This window comes from Pan troglodytes, chromosome 1 (assembly GCF_028858775.2).
Source record: "Pan troglodytes isolate AG18354 chromosome 1, NHGRI_mPanTro3-v2.0_pri, whole genome shotgun sequence".
NCBI classification, from domain to species: Eukaryota; Metazoa; Chordata; class Mammalia; order Primates; family Hominidae; genus Pan; species Pan troglodytes.
This window is the reverse complement of record NC_072398.2, coordinates 12,315,681-12,341,235: the sequence shown is the minus strand read 5'-3', so window position 1 is coordinate 12,341,235 and position 25,555 is coordinate 12,315,681. Positions and strand designations below refer to the sequence as shown.

The following is a 25,555-nucleotide window of genomic DNA, read 5'->3' as shown; positions in this document are numbered from 1 at the left end:
CATATAACAAAGAAAAGTTTAACTATCCCAAATTAAGGTACTAGAGGCACAGGGGAGGGCTAACTGTCAGCATCCTTATCCTCAGCTGGCACTAGTGGCTGTTGGAAAATTCTCATTGAGGTCCACTCCAAACTAATTGAGACTTGGCTCTCCTCTGAGATGTTGCTTCCCCTGCAGCCTTCCCAAATTGTAGCTTTCTGCCCTCACACCCCTCAGACTGCTGGGTGGAGTAGATGTCCCCCTGGCCGCCCATTGTCACCTCCATCATTCTCGCTGTCTGTCATACACTGGCCATTGTTTAATCCTAGGTCATGAGACCATACTATCCACTGCTGCTTCTTCTTGCACTTAGCTACTAATCCTTGGGTCTCTTTCCCCTTATTCCTTGAATTTTTAGCTTCTGTTTCACTGACATTCTCTCTTAAGCTATTTCTGACTGACTTCTTGTGATTTCATTATCTATGTAGACAATCTTTCCAATACTCTTGACTTCTCAGCTCCTTGACTTTGTCTCTTAGTTATGGTGTTCTTTATTCAGTAGCCTATGGTTAAACTCTAGTCTCATGCTGTCCCATATGTAGCCACTACCATATGGTTTTTGGAGCCCTTGAATTGTGGCCAGTGTGACAGAGGAACTGAATTGTTATTTAAACATTTTTTAAATTAATGTAAATTTAAAAATCAATACTCTATTTTGTGTTATTTGAAAATGTGTTATCCAACTCATATTCATTCAGCTCAGCATGTGGGTAAAAAAATCATTAGATAGGCAAATCTCCCACTGAACTTTATTTTTTGTGTTTATTTTTTTGAGACAGGGTCTTGCTGTGTTGCTCAGGCTGAAGTTCAGTGGTGTGATCATAGCTTACTGTAGCTTTGAACTCCTGGGCTCAAGTGATCCTCCCACCTAGCCTCCTGAGTAGCTGGGACTATAAACACATGCCACCATGCCCAGCTAATTTTTAAATTTTTTGTAGAGATGAGGTCTTGCTATATTGCCCAGACTGGTCTCAAATTCCTGGCCTCAGGTGATCCTCCTGCCTTTGCCTCCCAAAGTGCTGAGATTATAGGTGTGAGCCACCATACCCAGCCTCTCACTGCATTTTAAATGGTATAAAGGATTTCACGGCATCTGAACTATTCTTTGCTTTTATCCTATGTCTAGGGCATGTGATATCTTTGTATCTAGAGTTAAGTATGTTTGACTCTCTTTTTAGTATAGTCTTAGTTATTCAGGAAGTATAGACGGCTTTTATGTTGAATTGGTGGTAATGAGTTTAGAATTCAGGTGAGCTTGCTGAAACTTTGTCTCTTCCTAAATGCAGGATTTTGCTATGGATGGCTTGGTCAATATAGTTGGAGGATGCTGTGGGTCAACACCAGATCATATCAGGTAATAATCACCTATAGACAATATATCTAAAACCAAGTGGATAATCAGGTAATAATCCAAATATGTACTTTTTGTTATGGGCTGAATTGTGTCCTTCCAAAATTTGTATGTTGAAGTTCTAACCCCTACTGTTTCAGAATGTGGGCTGTATTTGGAGATGAGGCCTTTAAAGAGGCGACTAAGGTAAAATGTCATACAGGTGTACCTAATCCAACATGATTGGTGTCCTTTTAAGAGCAGGACACAAATGCGCACACAGAGGCAAGACCATGTCAAAACACAGGGAAGAATAGCTATCTACAAGACATGAAAGAGGCCTTAAAAGAAACTAACCCTGCCTGACGCCTTCAACTCAGACTTCTGTCCTCCAGATTGTGAGAAAATACATTTCTGTTATTTAAGCCACCCAATCTTTGGCACTTTGTTATGGCAGCCCTTCCTAACAAGCTCATACACCTTTATATTATGAAACATTTTAGAGAAATAATAAAATGGACCTCTATATGCCTGTCACATAGTTGCCGTAATTTTCAATGTTTTTCCATTCTTGTTTCATCCATCCCTCAACTTTTCCCCCTGGATTATGTAAAATAAATCCCAGATATTATGATATTCTATCCTTAAATACCTGAGTAATATTTGAATGCTCAAAGAGGACAGCTCATATTTATTGTGGGCAAATACAGGCCTCCATTAGATTCTCTCATGGAAGGAAAAGACGATAAGACAACAGGTATTTTGAGGTCAGGAGAAGTGTCTTCACATTGCCTGGTACACAGTGGTTGCTTAATTCATGTTTTCAAGTGTGCATATGAAGGAAGGGAGCGAAACAAGCATGACCACGTGTTTAATTCCTTAGAGTTTTATAGCTTATAGGAAGATTGGAATTCAGTGAAATGGAACATTGTTTAGGACTGTTTATATTTGTTTTTTCCCTGGAGTGACTGATGATCATATTTCCAGCCAGTCATCTCACTGTTCCAAGTCTGTTTTCATGTGTGTCATATGTTCACTCTACTGAGTTACCTTGTAGTTCACTGCTTTTGTTGACTGATGTGATAGACTCTTAGTAAATAATATATATATATATATATATTTTGAGACGGAGTCTTGCTCTGTTGCCCAGGCTGGAGTGCAGTGGTGTGATCTCGGCTCACTGTAAGCTCCACCTCCCAGGTTCACGCCATTCTCCTGCCTCAGCCTCCTGAGTAGCTGGGACTACAGGCGCCTGCCACCATGCCCGGCTAATTTTTTGTATTTTTAGTAGAGACGGGGTTTCACCTCGTTAGCCAGGATGGTCTTGGTCTCCTGACCTCGTGGTCCGCTCGCCTTGGCCTCCCAAAGTGCTGGGATTACATGCGTGAGCCACCGCGCCTGGCCTAAATGATAATTTTTAAAATATCTTGTAAATAATTTCTGAAAGCTGTCAGTAGTTAAATATTGCTTATCTTTGGATCAGCAACTATTTCTTTTTGTTTTGTTTCCTCTTTAAAAAGAGGAGTTGTTTTAAATGTCTGTGTGTATGTTTGTGTATATCTATATTTATATCTGTCTGTATATACGTTTGCTTCTTTTACTTAGACATTCACATTCTAATTTGGGGACAGTAGAGTAGAGCAATTCTTACTGGTCCTGATAAATTTAGTGGAGTAGCCAGATTTTTCTGGTTGATCAAAGACATGATTTATTAAAACTGATAAGGTTAAAGGGAGTGTGAATGACTAAAACAAATCTTTAAGAGTAATTATTTTGGAGTTTTAGTGCTTTATGTCTATGTACCCTCCCTACTGTGTGTGTGCTGTAGTAAAAACAGATCCACTGGACCTAATTCTCTCCTCTCCTAGCCCCTCTGCTTGTGCCTGCTCCTTCTTGCCAAAGGTGAAATCCTTTTTCTGTTCAAATTTTGAGTAGGAAGCAAGGATTGTGTGTGTGTAGATTTGACAGAGTAAAAGACATCTGTGGATGTGGGGAAGATGGAAGGAAGTTTGCTGTTTGCATTTGTGCAAACTGTCATATAGCTCCAGGTTCACGTCTCAGAAAGTAAAAACAACGCAGCCAGTGCATAGCTGATGGGCAGGCACATAAAAGGTACAGTTTATAGATTAATTTTCTGCATTGTTGAGAAAACTAAAAGGTATGATTGTTGCTGCACACTTGGAAGTAGGTATATAATTATATGTATAGTTATGTTAAATAGACTTAATTTTATCGTTAAAATTAGTTTGGAAATTAGTTTCATTAAATATATTTTATTCTGAATTAATGGATACAGTGTTTCCTCTTTCAACTCAGGGAAATTGCTGAAGCTGTGAAAAATTGTAAGCCTAGAGTTCCACCTGCCACTGCTTTTGAAGGACATATGTTACTGTCTGGTGAGTCATAAAGACCTGGTATTCCTGATTGCAGAAACCATTTGTGGAGTGTGAGTATTCTAAGTGGTGGTGATATTTGTGCTAGGCAGCTTGCTTATTAGGTCGAAGAAGAATCCATATATTCTTGGCGCTTAAATGAATTCTAGTGAAGAACCCTTTGTTTTTCCAGGGCTGGGGCAAGATGACGTCAACTTTAGGGTAAAAGTGAAGGAAGGCCCAGGTGATTTGCCCAGGTAGAGTCCTTGGTGGGAGCTCGATGGTCCTATCTTTATTGTCCACTGTTTTGAAAACATACTCTTGGCCACAGCCTAACAATTTTAATTTTCAGGTTGATACTAGTTACTGAAAATTCCAAACTGCCAAGGTGTAATGTTTGGTAATGGCAGCAGCATCTTCCTAGAAAATTGTTTCTAAAATATTCTTGTTGTAATCTTATATTTGCCACATGTTTAGGACTTTACAAAGACTTGTGGTATGTATTTTCTCTTTGGTTCTCAACAATCCTTTGAGGTGGGTAGCCTCCCTTTTTCAGCATGAATTTTGTGTTGAAACAAGGACCGTTAGTAAACTAGGTCATCAGGCCAATTGTTAGAAAAATAACTTTAAATTTCATATTTTTGCTTCAGTATGTTCATGATGTATTAAATGGTAACTTTAAGCAGAAAAAGTATGATTTTTAGAGAACCTGCAAATAACACATATGAGGAATTATGTTCCCTAATAGCTTAGAATTTAGCATCTCTCTGAATTGAAATATTTTTGTTTCGTATATTGTCCTATGAAAAGTAAAATAAATTACGAATGACAGCAAAAGTAGTGTCTACTTTTCTCACTCAGAACATAGCACAGAATTAATCCCAATCAGTGAGCGTGAAGTTGGGTTAACACATACCAACTGTGTTCAGGCTAGCCCTTTTTTTTTTTTTTCTTAATACTCCAGAAGGTAGAGGATGAGATTAGGAAAAGTGGGATTCATGGTTTATGATACTCCCTCTCTGGAAATAGTGGCTTTTATCAGAGAGAGGTGTGGCAGGAAAATTTATTTATTTCATCCCTAAAACTTAGTGCATTACTTCAGCCAAGCACTAAGAGTGGAAAACATTCAGCCTTTGCCAAAATTGAAACAAGAGAGCCATTTACATAAGATTTTAAAAAATAACTTATATGTAAGAATAAAAGAATTTTTTCTTCAATTTGAATGTCGTACGCTATTGCTAAATTGCTTTAAACAATCACCTTCCATCAGATTTTAAAAGAGTGACATCAAATGTGCTGTTTAAAATTGTTCTTTTATAAATCACAAACTTGAGAGAAGTGTGATCTTTGTATCAAGTACTTCACATTCATAATAGATCATAAGTACTTTGTGTGAGATGCTTTTGGCGGAGGAGTCACACAGAAATGTCAGCATTGAAATGTTGGCTCCCTGCTTGCCTGTCCTGGGAACCTCAGGGTCAGACTAGGATCGGGCATACCCTGCGACTAGCATGGAAGGCTGGGGCCATGAGGATCATTGCCAGATGGAAGAGAAATCATAAGCCAATACCGTGCGTGGAAAGCAATAATCTCTATCAGTGCGCCAAGGGGCCTGGAATGCTTTTGTAATGACCCAGTTTATAGTCATTATTTTTCTCTGCCTCATATCTGTTTCTTCCTCAGCTCATGCTTTGGCAAAGGTCTCAAAAGCCATTTTCTTTTATTAACAATGAAAGCAGTGATTATGGGTGCTAATTCTGTGCCTGTCAATGTTATTCAGTTTCATTTTTACAATAACAGTATAAAGCAGACACTTTACTGTCTTTGTAAACTCAGAGGCATATGGGAAGTTGCCCCAAGGTTGTTCATTCAGGTAAGTGATTTGAACCCAAGGCCGTCTGTCCCCAGAACCTGCCTATAACCATCTAATGAGACTGCCTCTCCTAATACTTTAAATGTAATGAATAGAACAAAAACAGTTCAGAGCCTTTTCTGTAGTGATACTTTACACAGTATGTTTTTACTTCAGTGTGATATATCCACATGTATTATCTGATATTTGCCCCTAAATTGGCCAGTGGCAGGGGAGATGTTATTATGTTGGTGGATAAGGAAACAGGCACCAGAAGTCCACCTGGCTTACCTAGAGTCAGCTCATTAGTGATAGACCTGCCACAGTGACTCCTGTCTCTCAGGTCTCAACCTGGATCCCTGATTCAGCCTTGTTGATTATGGGTTCTAGGCCTCTGAATCACAGAAATGAAGTAATGTTGTAAACACACCATTGGTGGGATTAAAAAAGCTTACTCCATATAGCTTTAAGCTAATATCTGAGCAGACAGCTCTGGAGCACCCCTCTTTCAATTCTAACTTTGTCCATGGTTTTTGCCTCAGCCTTTTGGTTAAATAGGGGTTGATGATTATTTTTCCTTTTTTCTCAGAGATGGTACGATTTGGTCCTTTAGGTTATTTGCAACATAAAACTCTGAAATATTTCTTCTTTTGAGAGTTATGGTTGTAAATGTAGTTGTAACAAATAGCCTTTACTGCATTTGAATCTCCCTAGAGACGACTATGGCCCTGTTTCCGCATTGGATCTCCTATCTGCTCAGATGGGCTATGGTGCAGGAACTTCTCTTTCTTATTGAATACATTTGTGTCTGTCTGTCTCATGTCATCCATATGCATTTGCAGAAATTTTTCAAAATGCTTCTCCTTTTAAGGTCTAGAGCCCTTCAGGATTGGACCGTACACCAACTTTGTTAACATTGGAGAGCGCTGTAATGTTGCAGGATCAAGGAAGTTTGCTAAACTCATCATGGCAGGAAACTATGAAGTGAGCATCTTAATAAGACCCCTGAGGCATCTGCCCATGTCTTTGGCTAGACAGCATGTAAATGAAACAGCTCTCTGCCTTTGATAGTGTTATTAGCAGAGCTGCTAGAAAGTGTGAGAAGATGGTAATGTGTGTTTGCAGCAGACTGGGCTGGTGGGAGGACGAGGGTTTGAAAAATTGAAGCTGCTGTTGTCAATATTTGTTAAAAAGTACTGCATTTGGTGTATGAAGTAGGATGAGATGGGAGGGATCCAGGTTCTAGCTATTTCTATTAATCATGAAATAAGTTAAAAAATTTGAGAAGGCTTTTTATTTTGTCGTCTCACAAATCCTTCTAGGGAAAGGGAAAGACAAGAAAATTCCTGTCAGTTCCTTATGACCGCATCAAATGCTGACTGTTGAGGGTATTATGGATCTTGTTAGCTGTAGACTAAAATAAACAAACAAAAGAAATAGGCCCTTGCCTTGGAAAGTTTATGTGATAGTTTTAGCCATGGTGTTTTTAAGCTCGGTCACTCTGTGGATGAGCAAAATTTAATCCGTACAGAGCATACCTAAGACTCCTGGATAGATTTTCCTATGAAAATATGAATTTAAAAATGAAGGAATTTCGCCTGGGCCTTAATGATAATTAACTTTATCATCCAACTTTCCTCACTTTTTTGCAACCTTTAGGAGATCTTCCAGAAACCAGTACCAGAGCTGATTTAGTTTTCATAACAAGGAAAGGACCATCTATCCCCCTTCATGGACCTGTTCATTATTACCTGATGGCATCCCTGGAGGCGTGTCTTCCTTCCCAGTCCCTCAGCTGACACATTAGCAGGGCCTGGTTGCCCAGTTTCACCACTTCCTCTGTTGGTCCTCTTCCCCTCATTCTTCCTGCTGTCCAGTGCTCCTGTATGCATCCATCATGGGCCTTCCCAGTTTGGAAGTTCCACAGGGTGACTTTTTTTTGTGTATGGGATAAAACTGAAATTCCTTAGTCTGTCATTCCGTCCTCTTCACTTAGGTATTAAACTGCCCTCCCATCCTGATCTGTCATCTGAACATTCCAGGAGGCTCGCTTCTGACTCTGTGCCTTTGTTCTTGTTTGCTTCCTTCTGAAGTGCCAGTGACTCTTCCTAGCCATATAGTGTTCTTCAGTTGGCAGTGTTTCTATTATGTTTTGCTTCTTATGCCCATTCTATGGTGTCCCTTTGGTGGATTTGATAGATTTGACACTGAGAGCATTTTAGGAAGAAGCAAACAGGTGGAAGTAATAATATCTATCATTTAATAAGGTCTTTCTATGTGCCAGTCACTGTGCTAAGCACTTTATGTCATTACTCATTTAATCATCACAGCCTGGTGGAGATAGGTACTGTGGTTATCCCCATTTTACAGGTGTAGAGATGGAGGCTTGGGGAGGTTAAATGACTTGCCTGTTGTTTTACAGCAAGTAAATGATAGAACCCAAGTCTCCCAAGCATGTGCCCTTAACCACTCTGCTATTTCTGCCTAGTGGAAACAGTAGGAGGGGGCAGTAGAAACAGGAAGGGACAGGTGACTCTTCATTAGAGTCTAGCTTTTATGACTTAGTGATCCCTTTGTGGTTTAGTGGAAAGAACATTGACCTGAAAGAAGTTCCAGTCCTATGTTCTTGCCCAACGCATACATCTTTAAACAAACCACTTCATCTCTCTGAGCTTGTTTGGGAAGGTTAGACTTTGAAGCTGTTATTCCGTGATTCTTAAGAAATAGGTCAGATATTGGCATTTCTGTTTTTGAGGTCTTTTGACCCTGTTGCTTACTATCTTATCTCCTGTCTGTTTGCTCCATCCATTCCCCGTTAGTCAGCTGAAGATGCTCCCTCTCAGTTAGCTTTCTCCATTTTGGTTTGTAGAGACCTTTCCCTTTCCTGGATGTTGAGGTCATCTTGGCATTTGACCCACACATTGTATGGCAGTGCCCAGTAGTTTTTTACATGACTGTGACATGTGCCTCCATCTAGATATAAACTCTTCAAGAACCAGGATTGTGATTTACACTTCTTTTTATTCTTTATATTATTTAAATTAGTATTGATACTAGAAAACATTTTTTGATTTACTGACTTAATTAATTGATTTATTTATTTTGAGATAGAGTCTTGCTCTGTCACCCAGGCTGGAGTGCGATGGCATGATCTTGGCTCACTGCAACCTCCATCTCCCAGGTTCAAGTGATTCTCCTGCCCCAGCCTCCAGAGAAGCTGGGACTATGGGCTCATGCCACCAGGCCCAGCTAATTTTTGTATTTTTAGTAGAGATGGAGTTTTGCCATGTTGGCCAGGCTGGTCTTGAACTCTTGACCTCAAGTGATCTGCCTGTCTCGGCCTCCCAAAGTGCTGGGATTACAGGCATGAGCCACCACACCCGGTCCAGATTTACTGAATTTAATTGTGATCCTTTTTCTCTATGTGGCCTTGGCTTACTACATGTGGTGTTTCCTTGTGGCATATGCCATAGGGTTTTATGCCTGTTCTATCACAATGAGTGCTAAAAGTTTCTATTTTTTTTTTCCTTGGGCTAAAAAAAAATCAAGACAACATCAGCATCTACTATTGATTTTATCCTTGCTTATTTCATTACACTATGAAGTGTACAGTGAAAACTTAAATAAACAAAAAGTCTCTGCCATGTTACTTAGAAAGTATTATGGAACGTGTATATTTTGCCCAGCATTGTTCAGAATGGGAAGTATATAAGACTTTTTGGAACACTTATCCTACGAAATATTCCTTAGATGGTCATAAGTGGGAAATGCTGTATTCTGTTTTGGGAAGGTTGCAGTGTGTAATAGTGCATTAAATAATTTGAAAAGCCTTCCAGTGTTATAAAAACCTGCTGAAATTTATTTAACTCACATTTCTTTTCATGTAACTCCTATTAACAGCCTGCAATGAATACTTTCTGCAGATACTGAAGAGTTATATAGTTTTTGGCAAATACTGAAGAGTTATATCGTTTTGGATGGTTTCTCTAAGGACTTTTTTTGGAGGAGATGGGGCTTGAGCTGGGTCGTAAACAATGTGGAAGGGAAAGGGATTGCGTTCCAAGCAGAGGGGACAACGTGATCTGCAGCACAGAGGTGGGAACAGATTTGGCTGGGTGAAGGCTCCAGTCGGGGTGGAATGGGAAGTTCAGCTGGGTAAGAAGATGGGGCCAGCTCAGAGGGCCTTGACTGCCATGCTGAGGGATTTAGAATCTTTATGGTAGGGAAACAGCTTTGGTGGATTCTAAGCAGTGAGATGATGTGATGGAAGAGATGTGTAAGAAAGGTTAATTTGTGATGAGTGATGGGTGGACAGCAGGCCCAGAGTCAGGGAGTCTGGCTAGGTAGTCTGTGTAATTTGAAGGATTGCTGGGAAGGGTAAGGAATTACCTCATTAGCCTTTTCTCCAAGTAACTGTCTCCTAATGCTGCTTCCTCTCTCATTCTTCCTTCAGGAAGCCTTGTGTGTTGCCAAAGTGCAGGTGGAAATGGGAGCCCAGGTGCTGGATGTCAACATGGATGATGGCATGCTAGATGGTCCAAGTGCAATGACCAGATTTTGCAACTTAATTGCTTCCGAGCCAGACATCGCAAAGGTTATACAAAGTTTATATTTATCAGGGGGATTTACTTGTCTCACTTTGACACTCATTTAACTGTGCCAGTTGTCCCATTAATCTGTGAACTCAAGAACTGGTTTTCTGTTTCTCAACATCGAAAGCAGGGTAGTTTCTGATTGTCAGCTTTCTCAGATACTGATAACCTTTCCATATAAAGCAGATCTTGGAGACAGCTGTGGCTTCAGCCTGGCTGTTTCCAAGGCTTCTGGGATTGTTCATGAGAATTGAGTCTCCTCAGATGTCTGGACAGACTAACAACCCACTTTCCATGTCTGTGAAGGAAAATCATTGGCTCTGTTTCTACCATAGGCAAGGGAACTCAGTGAATTCTTTCTTATAACAGGAAGGAGAGAACTTTTAGGCTTATCAGATTAAGACAAAAACATAAAACAAGATTAAATCAAGAGATTATGTCAGCTTTTACATTTGTTCTTCAAAAGGTGAAAATTGATTTTCGTGTCAGTCTTTTAAACATTTTTAAATGAGTTCTAAAATTTTAAAAAAAATCTTACCTTGTTTTTCTGCCGTTAAGTTTGTTATGAGAAGTGATTTTTTTTCCCCTCCTGAGGCAGGGTTTTGCTCTGTGGCCCAGGCTGGAGTACAGTGGTGCAATCATAGCTCACTGCAACCTCAGGCTCCTCCCACTTAGGCTTCCTGAGTAGCTGGGACCACAGGCACGCATCATTTAAAAAAAATTTTTAGTAGAGAGGTCGGGTCTTGCTGTGTTCCCAGGCTGATTTTGAACTCCTAGGCTCAATCAATCCTCCTGCCTTGGCTTCCCAAAGTGGTAGGATTGCAGTTGTGAGCCATTGTGCCTGGCAGGAAGTAATTTTTGAAGTTCTTCTTTTTTAAAGAAACTTCCTAGTGCTCTAAGAGTTGCATTTTTCAGGTTGAGCTGTTGGTTTTTTATTAGGCTTCAGCAGACTCAGCAGATTTAAGTTAGAGTCTGTGGTAGGTACTGAATTACATTTGTCCATCTTTCATTTGTGTCTTAAAACTCTTTACTAAAAAGTCTTGTCATTCCTCTGGGAATAAATATTTTGAGAATTTAAGGTACAAAGAAGCAAGACAACTTGTTCAAAGTTAGTTAGAATCAGAGGTATAGCCAATTGTTTATAGCTTGGTATTGGGAAGAGGGTAGACTCGCCTTGTAAGGCCCAATCAAGTCAATGGACTATTGACCCTACTTTCCTCATCTCTAAAATGAGATCATCAAACCCCCTTTGTGAATTGTAAACATGCAAGTGCTTTATCAACTGTGAAGGACCCCATGTAACTCAATAAATTATTAGTGTTCTGATTGCTACAGTAATTTCTTATCTTTCTTGGTTTTGCCCTACTACCACAACTTATTGGAGGCCAAATTTCTACCCAGGTGGTAAAGCATAAAATCATTTTATCAGCACCTTTTCACCAGTAGGGTTGGGACACCAAACTATCAGCAAGCAAATACAAGCCGATACACTGGCCTGGTGTTGTCATTGCATTTGACCCTTTCCTTAGCAAACCTCTCATTACTAGCATACTAAGAAAAAGCAAAACTGGTAGCGTGCCTGTTCTTTTTTGCTCGTTTGGTGGCGTGGCTTAGGAAATTGCTGACTACTCACTCTTCAGTCCTCAGTTGAAATGTTTCCTGCCCTGGGAAGCTTTCCCTGGATTTTCCCGCCCCATTCTCCATGCTTCATAGACTGGGTGCCCCTGAAATATGCTTCCATGGCAGTCTGTGCTTCTCTTATGCTTTTAGCATTTACCACGCTTTATGTCATTACTTGTTTAATTATTTATCTTTATAAACTCAGTGGAGCCAGAGACCTGGCTTTCTTACTGTTTTCCCTGTATGGGCCTAATATGGTAGTCACTTAATTATTTATTGAATGGCTTAATTGAATAATGTGGCCTATGCTGGGAGCTGTGGTATGCACCTGTAGTTTCAGCTACTCAGGAGGCTGAGTGTGGAGGGTCCCTGGAGCTCAGGAGTTCAAGACCAGCCAAGGCAACATAGTAAGACCCTGTCTTTAAAAATATAAAAATAATGCAGCCTAGATCAGTTGCCTCATTTCATTTCTTTGTATCAATCTAATTCTTCAAGCCCTTCCTTTCATCTTTCCTGGAACAGAGGTATGAATTAAAAGGAACCTATTCTCAACTGTGCATTTCAGTTTTGTCCTTTATTTTAGTTATATGCATTTGTTGATAATTAGATCTGCTTTTCCTTTCTAATATTAAAACTCTTTTTTTTTTTTTTTTCAGTAAAGAACTTGATTTTCTAAAGGGAAGGTTGAATTTGAATAACTTGGCTAGAGGGCTGTTCCCAAAGGACACAAGGCTAAACATTAATCCCTGAGTCAGATCAGGGATGTCTAAATCCTAGCTGAGGTGTTTGCCTTGGGGCTTAGGCGCTTGAAAGTGTACTGCACTGAAGCCAGTGAACTGATCACACTGATTTCATTCTGATGTTCAGCTGTGATCTTTGAGTTGTAAATCCCTGGCCCATGCATGGAGTATCTTGTAAGACTGAAATTACTCCAAGTATTTTGGGCTTAAAGAACAAGTATATTAAAATTCTATCTCTGACATACTACTATTTTTTGTTCATTGTTTTGCTAAAGAAATAGGGAATCCTTTGGAGCCTTTGAAAAGTAATTTATAGTGACTTGTGGCCTCTCTGTGATTTTCTTGCCTTTCTGATCTCAGGTACCTTTGTGCATCGACTCCTCCAATTTTGCTGTGATTGAAGCTGGGTTAAAGTGCTGCCAAGGGAAGTGCATTGTCAATAGCATTAGTCTGAAGGAAGGAGAGGACGACTTCTTGGAGAAGGCCAGGAAGATTAAGAAGTATGGAGCTGCTATGGTGGTCATGGCTTTTGATGAAGAAGGACAGGTGAGTGATTTCTTTTGGCCTAATCCGTTGTGTTACCCAGGTTAGATAGTGGTGGGAGAAAATGCAAGTCTGAAACAGCTACATATATACATACACATAGACATATATCTCTTTCCATATACATTCATATACATATATGTACACGTATCTGTGTACAGTCATACATGATGTGTTACTTAACAATGAAGATATGGTCTGAGAAATACATCATTAGGTGATTTTGTCATTGTGCCAACGTCATAGAGTGTATTTACACCAACCTAGATGGGATAGCCTACTACACACATAGGCTAGATGGTATATATAGTGTATTGTTTCTATGTTATAAGCTAATATAGCATGTTAACCGTACTGAATACTATAGGCAGCTATAACACAATGATATGTATTTGTGTATCTAAACGTATCAAAACAGAAAATTTACAGTAAAAATATGGTATTATAACCTTACGGAACCATTGTTGTTTATATGATCCATCATTGACTTAAGTGTCCTTATGTGGTCAATGACTGTATATGAAAATCTGATATATAGTAAAGTCTTTGCATTCATGGAGAAAGGTTGAAGTATTCAATAAATGCTATTGGGATGACTGGCTGTGCATTTGGAAGAAAATAAAGTTAGATTCCCATTTCCAACCATATACTAAAATAAAGTTAGCTATTTGCAACATGAATAATAGCAGTGGGTGAATATTCCTAATATGCAAAGAGTTTATATAAGTCAGAAAGCAAAACACCCCAGTCAACCCAATAGGAAAATGGACAAAGGAAATAACAATTTATATAGAAAGAAATAACAAATAGCCAATAAACTTATGAGAAGATACTAAGTTTTGTAAACATTAAAGAAATAAAAAGTAAAGAAATAATGAGATTAGTTTCCTTTATCAAATAGAAGAAAAAATTAGAAGATTGATAAATGGCAGTCTTCATAATAGCTCTGCCATAGAATCAGGGTGGGGCACATGGGAAGCTTCAAATATAATGATCGTTCATCTGTGTGATACACTGATTATTGTTATGTTTTATACTTCACATAACTTTGTATGAATATTTTGGTACCTATTTAAAACCACTAAAAAATCTATTTCTTATGATTAAGCCCTTCCTGGGAATCTAGTAATAAGGTTGAGTGTATAAGGATATGTGTTCACATTTATTGTAGCATTGTGGTAGCAAAAAGCTGAGAACACCAAATGTCCATTACTAGGGCAATGCTTAAACTTGGTCCTTACTACATAGAATACTGTGCAGCAGTTAAAAAGAATCAGGAGATGGAACCATGTCTTCGGTATATTGAAAAATGAAAAAAATGAGTGACATGATCCCAACTTAATATAAAAGTACTTACATTTACATATGTGTGTCTATATAAGCAGAGAAAAGAATTTGATGATTGTCAACTGGGTAGGGTAGGGATGATCTGAGATGGGGGTGGTCTCAAACGGGGACATACTGACAATGAACAAGTAGTAGGATTGTATGTACTTTTTCTTTCTGTCTTTGTTTTGTATTTTTGAAATGAAATTGTTTTTAAATGCATTTTTTGTATGAAAGATACATTTTCTTCATTGTGAAAAAATTCAGATCATCCAGAAGACTGCAAAAGAGAGATAGTTTTGATCATTAACATATATTGAACCTTAATTCACACCAAGCAAGTACACAACACACATTAAATCAGTTCTTCTTCCAAGCATATAAACTGTGGGTATGTATTCTTGTTATTTTTGAATGTCTTGTGAGGAAACTAAAGCACAGAGATGTCCCAGGACTTGGCGGTTGTCACACAGCTAACAGTTTGCAGTGCTGGGATTCAGGCCTAGGAGATCTGGTTTCATTCATCAGGGCCTTTGCTAAATGGTCGAGTGAAGAGGCTGTCAGGGAAGAGTTGGCCTGTTTAGAACAGGTGGTCTTGTAAGACCCCTCTGAGGAGGGAACATTTGAAAACCAGAATAAAATGAGAGAGCAAGCCACATGGCCACGTGGAGAAAGAGCAAAAGAGGTTTCAGCAAATGAAAAGTTTTATATAAACGAGATTATACCTGGTATTCTGTAACTCTTTTCCCCTGCTCAACATAATGTTGGCATTTTCCCATCTTAGTGGATAGGGATTAAAACTCCATGTTTTCTGGTTGCATTGCATTCCAGTATGTTTTACTTACTATCTATTATTGAATGAAATTGTGTTTCTAATTTTTTAGTAGCATGAACAGTTCAGTGGCCAATGAATATCCTAATTCATGCAGCGATTTCCCCTTGTAGAATGATTTTTTTAGAGTCAGTTCATTGGAGTGGGATTGCTATGTCAGAGTGTACACATTTACTATTTTGAGGCACATTGTTAAAATTGTCCATCTGAAAAGTTGTTATCATCCACTACAAGTTTAGTGTGGTGTGGGACCTTTTGATAATTGTATTTTCTGCAAATAGTTAGACAAATAGTTCCGTAAACAAAAAGAAAAACAAAAGCCTTCAGCCTTCTAGATCCTGAGGCACCCACGTTCAGCTTTTTAAGCTGATTCTTGTAGCATCTACCTCTTTATCTTCAAATTCCAGTTTTAGTTTTTATTTATTGACTTCCTACAGTGATTAAAGATTTTTAAGCTTTTCACCATCCACTGCCCTGACTCTCTACAGCTTTACTTTTATCCTTCCCAATATAGTTCATTTTAGCTATAATCGTTTTCAGTGCTTACATTATTAAACAGTGTAAAAGCTGAGCCATGCAGTAGTATACTGTGATTGCTTATCCTTTCTCACTCTTTATTTGTTTTCTATGAAGGTAATATTTATCTTTTTGTTTGCATTGTTTTCTATGTGTTTCGCCTTCAGATTGTCCCCTAGTTGTATAAATCTCAAGTATCCAATGTAGCCAGACACATTAAGAGGACTGTCATACTACTTTTTTGAAGAATTCTCCCTCCAAGTCTTCTGACATGAGCTGGAAGTAGGCCAGCTGCACAGCTGTGACTGCTAGCTGTCCCTTACCTTCCTCCTGGGGTTCCATTGCCTTTCTCTTAGGTTTTTAGAACTCATAATTTCCAAATTCTCGGTTAATCTTTTTTTTTTTTTAGTCATTTGGTAGAGTGCATTCTCCGATAGCTTCTTGTGAAAGAAAACATGGCAGTAAATATTTTTGAAACCTTACGTGTCAGAAAATGGCCATATTCTACTTTTACACTTAATTGGCAGTTGCATGGGCATAGGAGTACAAACTTGAAGTTGTTCTGTGTTTTGAAAGTACTGCTCCATTGTCTTCTCGTTCCCACTGGTATTAGTAAGAAGTCCAGTGCTATTCTAACTCTTTTTTTTTTTTTTTGAGACGGAGTCTCGCTGTCGCCCAGGCTGGAGTGCAGTGGCGCGATCTCGGCTCACTGTAGGCTCTGCCCCCCGGGGTTCACGCCATTCTCCTGCCTCAGCCCTCAGCCTCCCGAGTAGCTGGGACTACAGGCGCCCGCCACCTTACTCGGCTAATTTTTTGTATTTTTATTAGAGATGGGGTTTCACCGTGTCAGCCAGGATGGTCTCAATCTCCTGACCTCGTGATCCGCCCGCCTCGGCCTCCCAAAGTGCTGGGATTACAGGCGTGAGCCACCGCGCCCGGCTGTGCTATTCTAACTCTTGATTATTTTTGTGAAACTTGTTTTTCTATTCTCTGGAGGCTTTGGGAATCTTTTGTGTTCACCGCGTTCTGAACTCTCGCGATGATGAGCCATCCATTATGCTGGCACTCAGTAGGCCTTTCATTTGTGAAACTCACAGCTGCAGTGGTAGGAAGTGTCCTTGAGTTGTTTTCTTTTCTTTTTTGGTACATATATTATTGAGATATTGAATGTTTTGGACAGGTTGCCTAATTTTCTTATATTTCTCTCCTGTTTTCCAACTCTGGTGTTTTGCTCTGCATCGGGTGAGATTTTCATATCTACATTTATCCTCCAGACCCTCTATTGAGTTTTATTTCTTCTTTTTCCTGAAGGTCTTTTTTTGTTATCTGAATGCTCCTTTTAAAAATATATATAGCAACTGTTACTTTTTAATGAGGCAAATATCTTCAAATATATCCTGAGCAGTTAGTATGTGCCAGGCCCTATCCCTATTCTAATCTCTGAGGAGACAACAGAGAATAAAACCTAGTCCCTGTCCTTGTACGATTTATATTCTTAGGGACAAAGGGAATAACAAATTTTAAAAAAAAGATGTGTATATATATATATATGTAAAAATAATTGGCCAGGTGCAGTGGCTCACACCTGTAATCCCAACACTTTGGGAGGCTGAGGCAGGCAGATCACCTGTGTTCAGGAGTTCGAGAGTAGCCTGGCCAACATGGTGAAACCCCGTCTCTACTAAAAATACAAAAATTAGCCAGATGTGGTAATGTATGCCTGTAATCCTAGCTATTGGGGAGGCTGAGGCATGAGAATTGCTTGAACCCAGGAGACTGAGGTTGCAGTGAGGTGAGATTGCACCACTGCACTCCAGCCTGAGTGACAGAGTGAGACTCTGTCTCCAAAAAAAAAAAAAAAAAGTGTGTGTATATACACACGTTGAATGGTGTTGAATACGGTAAAGGGAAATGAGGATTTGATCCCCCCTCAGCATGGAGGTGGGGGAATGTTATTTTATGTAGGATAGTTTGGGAAGGCCTCATGGATGATGTGACATTTTAGCAGAAGCCTAGGTGAGCCACGTGAAAATGTAGGGGAAGAGTGTTCTTTGCAGAGGGAATCTTGAGGTAGATAGATGCTTGTCCTGTTTGAAAACCAACAGGGAAGCCAGAGTAGCTGGAGCAGAGGGGAGAGGAGGAGATTGGGAAGATACGAGGTTGGAAAGGTGGCAGGTCAAATCACATAGGGCCTTGGAGGCCATTCCTAACACTTTTGGTTAACATTGTTACTCAGAGTGAGTGGGGACACCACTGAAAACTTTTGAACAGAGGAGCGAATATGGTCTGACTTATGTTTAAACCTCTCTGGTTCTTTGTGGAGAATGGTCTGTTAGGACCAAAGCAGAAATGTTAGAGTTTATTGCAGTAATTCAGATGAGATATGGTGATGGTTAGGGCCATGGTGAAAGCAAAAGAGGATGTTAAAAGTCATCTGTTTCTACATATATTTTTAACATAGAGCCAATAGGATTTGCATTCACATTGGGTATAGGTTGTGAAAGAAAGAGGAGTCAGGGATAACTTCAGAATCTGTTGGCTTGGGCAATTGAAAGGAAGGAGCTACTGAGGTAAGAAAGACTGAGAGAAGCAGGTTTGGGTTGGGGTAAGGAGAAGTTTGGGTTTGGACTTAGTATGTGGTGGGTGTGTCGAGTGTGCAGTTGTGTAAATGAGTGGATTTCATGGGCAAAGTCTGGCTTGAAGATAGGATTCCTTTTTTTGGGAATTATTTGTATATGCTATTTAAAATAGTGAGACTGGCTGAGCTCACCAAAGGAATGACTGTAGAGAAGTCCTAGGACTAAGTGAGTCTTAGAGCCACAGTGCTTAGGGCACTGGGGAGAAGAGGAAACACCATCAGAAGGATATGAGAAGGAGCAGCCTGTATGGTAGGAGGGGAGTCAGAAGAGAGAGTTCCCTTGGAAGCCAAGTGAAGAACAAGCGTCAAAGAAAAGGGCATGATCAGCTGTTTAAAGAGTTGTGGATAGATCAAGTGGGATGAGACCAAGAGTTTACCGTTGGATTTAGAAATGGGGTCATTTGTGATCTTGCTGTACTGTTTCCAAGGAGATGAAAACTTTATTGGAGTGGGTTCAAGAGAGAATAGGAGAAGAATAGAAGCAGCAGTATAGGCAACTTTTTACAGTTCTGCTATAAGGGGAGCAAAAAAATAGGGTGGAAACCAGGGGGGAAATATGAGGTTCAGAAAGGGAGTGTGCGTGTGTGTGTGTGTGTGTGTGTGTGTGTGTGTGTGTGTGTGTGTAGATGCTGTGACAACATGTTTTTGTAAGCTAATGAGAATGATCTGGGAGAGAGAGGGAGGAATTGATGCAGGAGATAAAGGATGCATTTGCCAGAGCCATGACCTTGTGAGTTGAGAGAGATGGCAGTCACTGTGTGAGTGGAGGGGTGGCTTTAGATCAGTAGCTGGACAGTTTGCTCAAAGTGCAAAAGAGAAGGCAGAGTAAAGAGTGCAGATCTGCAGGCATGCTGGTTGATATGCTGGCGGGAGTCTATAATTGCTTCTGTTTTCTCAGTGAAGTTGGAAGCAAGGTCAACTCAGAGTGAGAATGGAATGTTGTGCCTTAGGGATCTGTGGTGCTTAACTAGGAGTGCAAAGCAGACTCACTCTGACAGGGAAGGCAGTCACTGCTGGAGCTTTTGAAAAATCGTACACACTCCTGGACTTCAGCCCTTGAGTTTTGACTCATTTGGTCTGGGATGAGGCCTGGCTTTAGACATTTTAAAGCCTTGGAGGTGATTCTCATGTATCTTTTGGTTGAAAACCACCAGCAGAGGTTATTTCGTTTAGTCTTCAGAGTGACCACCGAGGTGGCGGCCATTGCATTTTACAGTGGACCAGTGTCATATCTAGGACATGGTGGAACCAAGTTTTTACCTTTGGTCTTCCTCATTTGAAGACTGGTGTATGTTTCCAAATTCTGTGTTTACTCTGTGCTTTGTTTATTGGCACTGCTTAGTGCTTGGTCTTGTCTAAGGATAGGTTTTCCCAATTTAGACTTAACTGTGACCACAAATTAAAAGCAAATGTAGGAAAAAAAATTAACTTGCTAGCTATGAAAGATATACAAATTAGAGCAGCATTAAGGTAATGTTTTATCCCTACTAAATTAGTAAAGTTAAAAATGGTCAAGGTCTGTGTAGATACAGCAGTGATAAAACTGAAGCCTCATTTGTTGCAGAGTGTAGTATAAACTGGTACAGTCCTTTTGAAAGAGAATATAATGCCTGTCAAGAGACAAAAAATTGTTTATACCCCTTGAGTTCATAATCTTATTTCTGGGAAATTATTCCAACAAAAGAATTCAACAGCATAAGGATACTGTATATGCCGAGATTTTACACCAACATTATTGAAAATATAACAGCCCAAGTGCCCAACTGAAGAGAAATAGATAACTTAGGTAACATAATTTTACTGGACTATTCTCCAGAGTATTTAAATATTATGCAGATTATGGAGCAGCATGTATGCTCACTGTCAAATTGTCATAAATATTGAAAATTATAAAAAGCAAAGCAAAAATCCTGTATACTTTCAAAGTTAAGAAGCCAGCAATACAGGTATTTTTATATAAAGGCATGTTTTCTGTTGATTGAGTTCTCATAATGCTATTGGATGTAGCAATCAGTTAAGAACCGGGATTTGCTTTGCTTGGATTGAGACCACTGATTATAGGGGAAAAAAACAACTCCCTCAAATGGGAAACTACTGTTGCGACTAAGCAAGGCACACCAGCTTTGTTTCAATATCTGGCTGCTGTGTTTGAGTGTTTGGTTAATGTCTGTGATCCATGTTGCAAACACAACTGCAAGGTCAAGACCAGATATGACAGGAGGCTGGGCCTGAGACTTCTGGATTGAAAGGCAACAAGAAAACATTTCTATGTTTTTTGTTGTTGCTAATAGTTTTGACCAACTGTTATTCTTAACTCTATATAACAAGATACAGGACACCTTTATTATTGAAATTTCTATGGGACAAGTATACTGAGTCTAGATTTAGTTCTCTTTTTCTAAATGAAATGATTTTTAATTTTTTTCATATAATCCTTAGGTTCACAAAAATGACTTTGACAATTTTTGATAACGTGAAGTGTCTTAGAAATATAATTATCACATAATAGCAGAATAGTCTATATTAGTTTTTCTTTGCACATGTGTAAACTATATAAAAGAATAATCAATATATGCAACACATTTTCCTGTTTTTTTCATTTTCTTGTTTTAAAATGATTTGAAAATAGATTTCTAATTATGGAGAACCATTGGATCTTGATTAAATCTAATTAATCTTAACCTGGAAAATAACAAGGAATTGGTATCTTGCCAGTGTTTAGATTTGTCATTGAGGAACATGGCGTGTCTTTCAATTACTCATTCAATGGAGTTTTGTAATTATCCCTAAATAGGCAATCTCTAGATCATTCCTGTGTGTTTTGTTTGTTGTTTTTATTGTAATTGGCTTATTTTTTCTTTGGTAAATTTTTTCCCTTTGGTATTGGTTTTTAGGTTTTTTCCCTTGGAAACTTCCTTTTCTTCAGTGTTTCCCTTCCTACTTGTCAGTGTCTCTCTTGAAAGGCACAAACATCCGTTTCCATCACTTCTGTTTTTTTTGTTTTTGGTTTTGTTTTTGTTTTTTTTGAGATCAAGTCTCACTCTGTCGTGCAGGCTGAAGTGCGGTGGTGTGATCTCAGCTCACTGCAACCTCCGCTTCCCGGGTTCAAGCAATTCTCCTGACTCAGCCTCCCAAGTAGCTGGGACTACAGGCCTTTGCCACCACAACTGGCTAATTTTTGTATTTTTAGTAGAGATGGGTTTTCACCATGTTGGCCAGGCTGTTCTCGAACTCTTGACCTCAGGTGATCCACCTGCCTCAGCCTCCCAAAGTGCTGGGATTACAGATGTGAGCCATTGTACTGGGCCGGGCCACTTCTTTTTTTAATTACAGCCCCAGCATGGGCCTCTGCTTCCTCCAGGGTTCTCTCGCCCATCTTCAACTACTTCAGTTCGATTTTAAAACTTTAACTCACCTCTGAAGTTAGCCCTGTTCGATCTCTGCTCCTTGTTAGACTACATTAAAGAATCTAGATGTCTTCTACACATTGTCCTTCTCTTCCTCACAGTGTCTGCCTTGATGACCAAATCAAAAATTGTTTTATTGCATTACTCCCTGAGTGTGTGATATTTTAGCAGAATCTGAGCCATAAGCTTCTTAAGTAAAGCCTTCTACTCACTGGTCACAGTCTAGCTTCTCTATGGCTTAAGAGTAAACCTGTTTGATAAAGCTATAAATGGCATTTATTCCTTCCTTCTTGCTGCTTAGAGTCTCACTGAGTTTTTCTTCTACTCCAACTGAAGAAGGTGCCACATCTCACCTGTTGGTGGTTCTCACCTGGCTTTATATTAGCATCACTAAGGGGCTTTTACAAAACACTTACTGAGACCCCATCTCCAGATTCTGATTTAACTGGTTCAGGGTGAGGTGTTACTGTTACAAAAAACAAGCAAACAGAAATCCCTCCAGGGTATTGTAATGTGCAACCAGGGTTGAAAGCCCTTCCTGATGGAGTAAAGCTCCCATTCCGTTGTTTTACTGAACTTCTATTCTGGATCTGTGAAATCCACCAGCACGATTGAGGCTTTATTAGTGTGTCTGTCCCACAGCCCTGGTGAGGAGTAAGACAGAAGCTTGGTGAACCTTACGTGATGTCAGATATGACCTGCTCCTGACAAAGGCCTGTACACCAATGCCGTGTTCACTCTGAGAGTCATTGTTTAATCAAGTGACAGAGGTTGAGTATCTGTTAATGTGGCACAGATACTGTGCTAGACGCCATGAGAACAATTTGACAAGGGCTTCATCCTTATGGAGGTTAGAGTTGATGACTCTGTTTTGGTTCTAGAAATGAATTCCTGTCCTGTGAGGATGCACCTGCTTGTCCCACAAGCAGGGCTGTCTTTGGTACACAGCTGGGCCCTACACCCTACTCTCCTGTGGGTAACATACTGTTCACTTCAACCTGCCCTGCTTGGCCAGATAATATTCATGACTCAGGAGAGGAATGACCAGGACCTTGACTTCTTCATCTACCAACCAGACTAGGTTACTCAATAATACTAGTAGCATTGGTCGCCCCTGTGCCTTCTCTCTTAGTGAGCTTAGCTGAGCCATGAACCTAGAGCCTAGAACTCTATTGGGCTGTCTGGTGAAGGGTAAACTTTAAAAGTTCAAGACTAAAGGCAGCTACAAATGGGCTGTTTCTGACCATTTTTTTCTGACACACATCTCAGTCTCAACCTTAACCTTTTCACTCTAACTGAAGGCAGAGGAAGTAAGCATTGAGAAAATTCCATTAAGGAAGACGAAAGCTCGCCACCTTCCCTAAAGCCTGGGTGCAGTGAGGCCACAGAGACCACTTCCTGTTTCCCTTTCCCTGGGCCATTTTGTCTGCTAAGTCCTGGAGGCACTTCCCTCCCAAGTAGAGGTGACGTCTCACCCCACCAGCTGCAGAGAGCGATGAAAGAGACCAAAGAAAACAGTTGAAAAAGAATACCAAAGTAGTAAGTGATCAAAAGACTAGATCTAAGAGAGAGTTCTTTTCATAATTCCCCTACTCCTCATTTCTGTTGTCTAGGGCCTCACTAGATGCACTTGACCTATGTCAGTGTCCCTACCCCCTCATCTCCACAGAAGTCTGCAATATAGATTGCAGTAGGGTTGGCCATTTTTCAAGAACATTTTCCGCGTTCATTGAGAATTGACCTTCAGAATTGTGACTTATTTTTTCTTATCTCTGGAGTGATAGCAAGTAATCATTTTTTAAGAGTAGATTTGATTTTTCATACAACCAGAAATAATTCAGGATGTAATTTGGTGAATACCCTGTGTTGAGGTTGTAAATTTGATCTGAAGACAGTTTCCATGACAAAGTTCAGAAATGCTTTGAGTAAAAGCAGCATTCATACATAATGTTGAGCACATACTTTGACAGGCACACTGCTCTGGGCACTGGGGATAAAGCAAGACTGGCATTCTATCTAGGGGAGAGGAGTTTACCAATTAATAAGTAATAAAACAACCAAAAATACTAAAGATGTTGCCAAAATAATACAATTTCTGGAAAGAAATACTCCGAAGAAGAATGGAGGAGGTGGGGAAGGGTGGAAGTGGCTGGTTTAGAGAGGGTGATTTAAGGTAGGCTCTGAAAAGGGGGCACTTGGGCAGAAGCCTTAGTTCTGTGAAGCACAAAGCCATGTCATGGTATGTTCTGGGTAGTGGCAGCAATAAATGAAAGTTGCTGAGGGAGGAACAAGCTTGACGGGTTTCAGAAACACCAAAGGAGCAATGCAGGAGGTGCGGAGTAGAGGAGAGGGCAAATGGTAGGAGATGAGATTGGAGATGGAGGCTGAGATTCTGAGGCTGATGGGAAGCAGCTGGGGGATAAGCCTTGCCGGGGTTAGTGTTTTGCCTTTTAGGGACGTTATTTTGAAGGTAAAGACTAATTTGTATTTATGACTTAAGACACATGTTAGGCTAGTGTTAAAATGGGTGAAGGTGAGGAATAAATGCATATCCTTGAATATGCTTAGAATGTTTTTGCAAGATCTGAGAAAGCAATGGCAGTGTTTCCTGGGTGATAGGTTGTGACACTGCTGGCAGGTCAAGAGAGGAAGGGGCACTTACATGTTAATCTCTTCTTTAGTAGTATTTGATTTTTTATCATATGCATGTATTTTTGGAAGCTTTTTCATAATATACCATATGTGTGTATATGTTTAAGGTTTGATTTTTTGCAGAAAGAGTATAGCTGCTGTGTTTGTGAAAACACAAAGAGATCTTTAAACCAGTCTCTCCTCTGAGATAATTTGATAAGTGATCGGAAGCTGCTTGGCATTTAGATTTCTGTGAAATCCAAGCATTGACACTTGAGTGTTTTCAGTGAGTGAAATGTGCTCTAATGTATAACACTTAATATTTTAATATTAATATTTTATTAAAATAAAATAACAGGTATTTAATATTAATATTTTAATAGATAAATTTTCTATTTCAAACTACATCTTTTGCTCTTTTCCCTAGGCAACAGAAACAGACACAAAAATCAGAGTGTGCACACGGGCCTACCATCTGCTTGTGAAAAAACTGGGCTTTAATCCAAATGACATTATTTTTGACCCTAATATCCTAACCATTGGGACTGGAATGGAAGAACACAACTTGTATGCCATTAATTTTATCCATGCAACAAAAGTCATTAAAGTAAGTGTAGGCATGTTCTCTCCCAAGTCGTGGCTCAAATTTGTCCCATGGGTCTAAGGAATGGTTAGAACTAACTTATATATTTATTGGCTGAAATGTTAACATTCTTAGTTAGTAAATTGTTTTTCTGAAATGTAGGAGACCTTATTTTTTTTCTTTAGTAGAGTTTTAACTTATGTAACAAACAGACTGGAGAACATAACAGAGCCTGATGAACTCGCTTGAACCCAGGAGGGTGGAGGTTGCATTGAGCTGGGATCACGCCAGTGCACTCTAGCCTGGGCGACAGAGTGAGGCCCTGTCTTGAACAAAATGAAACAAAACAAAAAAACCACAGAACCTGATAAATAATTAATTATGAAGCATATAAGAGCCTTCACTTAGGTCCCAAAATAGAGCATAGCTAGCGCCCCCATCTGTCTCTCCTTTTCCAGTTACACCTCATTCTCAATTTTATAAAGTAGCTATTGTCCTGAGTTTTATGATGCTACTCTGTTGCTTTTCTTCATA

At 39.6% G+C, this 25,555-nt stretch overlaps 1 protein-coding gene across 7 annotated transcripts in view; it reads left to right on the top strand.

The window, feature by feature from the left end:
• The window catches only part of MTR (5-methyltetrahydrofolate-homocysteine methyltransferase), a 106,086-nt gene that overhangs the window by 30,595 nt on the left and 49,936 nt on the right, over nt 1–25,555 (top strand). For 5 of the 7 annotated variants that reach the window (XM_514294.9, XM_009441716.5, XM_063790349.1 and 2 more), the window contains 6 exons: nt 1,326–1,393; nt 3,686–3,765; nt 6,465–6,577; nt 10,047–10,187; nt 12,906–13,091; nt 24,866–25,045. In XM_514294.9, the coding sequence (XP_514294.2) occupies nt 1,326–1,393; nt 3,686–3,765; nt 6,465–6,577; nt 10,047–10,187; nt 12,906–13,091; nt 24,866–25,045 (768 nt within the window). The remainder of the gene's footprint in view (nt 1–1,325; nt 1,394–3,685; nt 3,766–6,464; nt 6,578–10,046; nt 10,188–12,905; nt 13,092–24,865; nt 25,046–25,555) is intronic. The other 2 variants (XM_063790354.1, XM_063790353.1) reach the window with 1 other exon arrangement.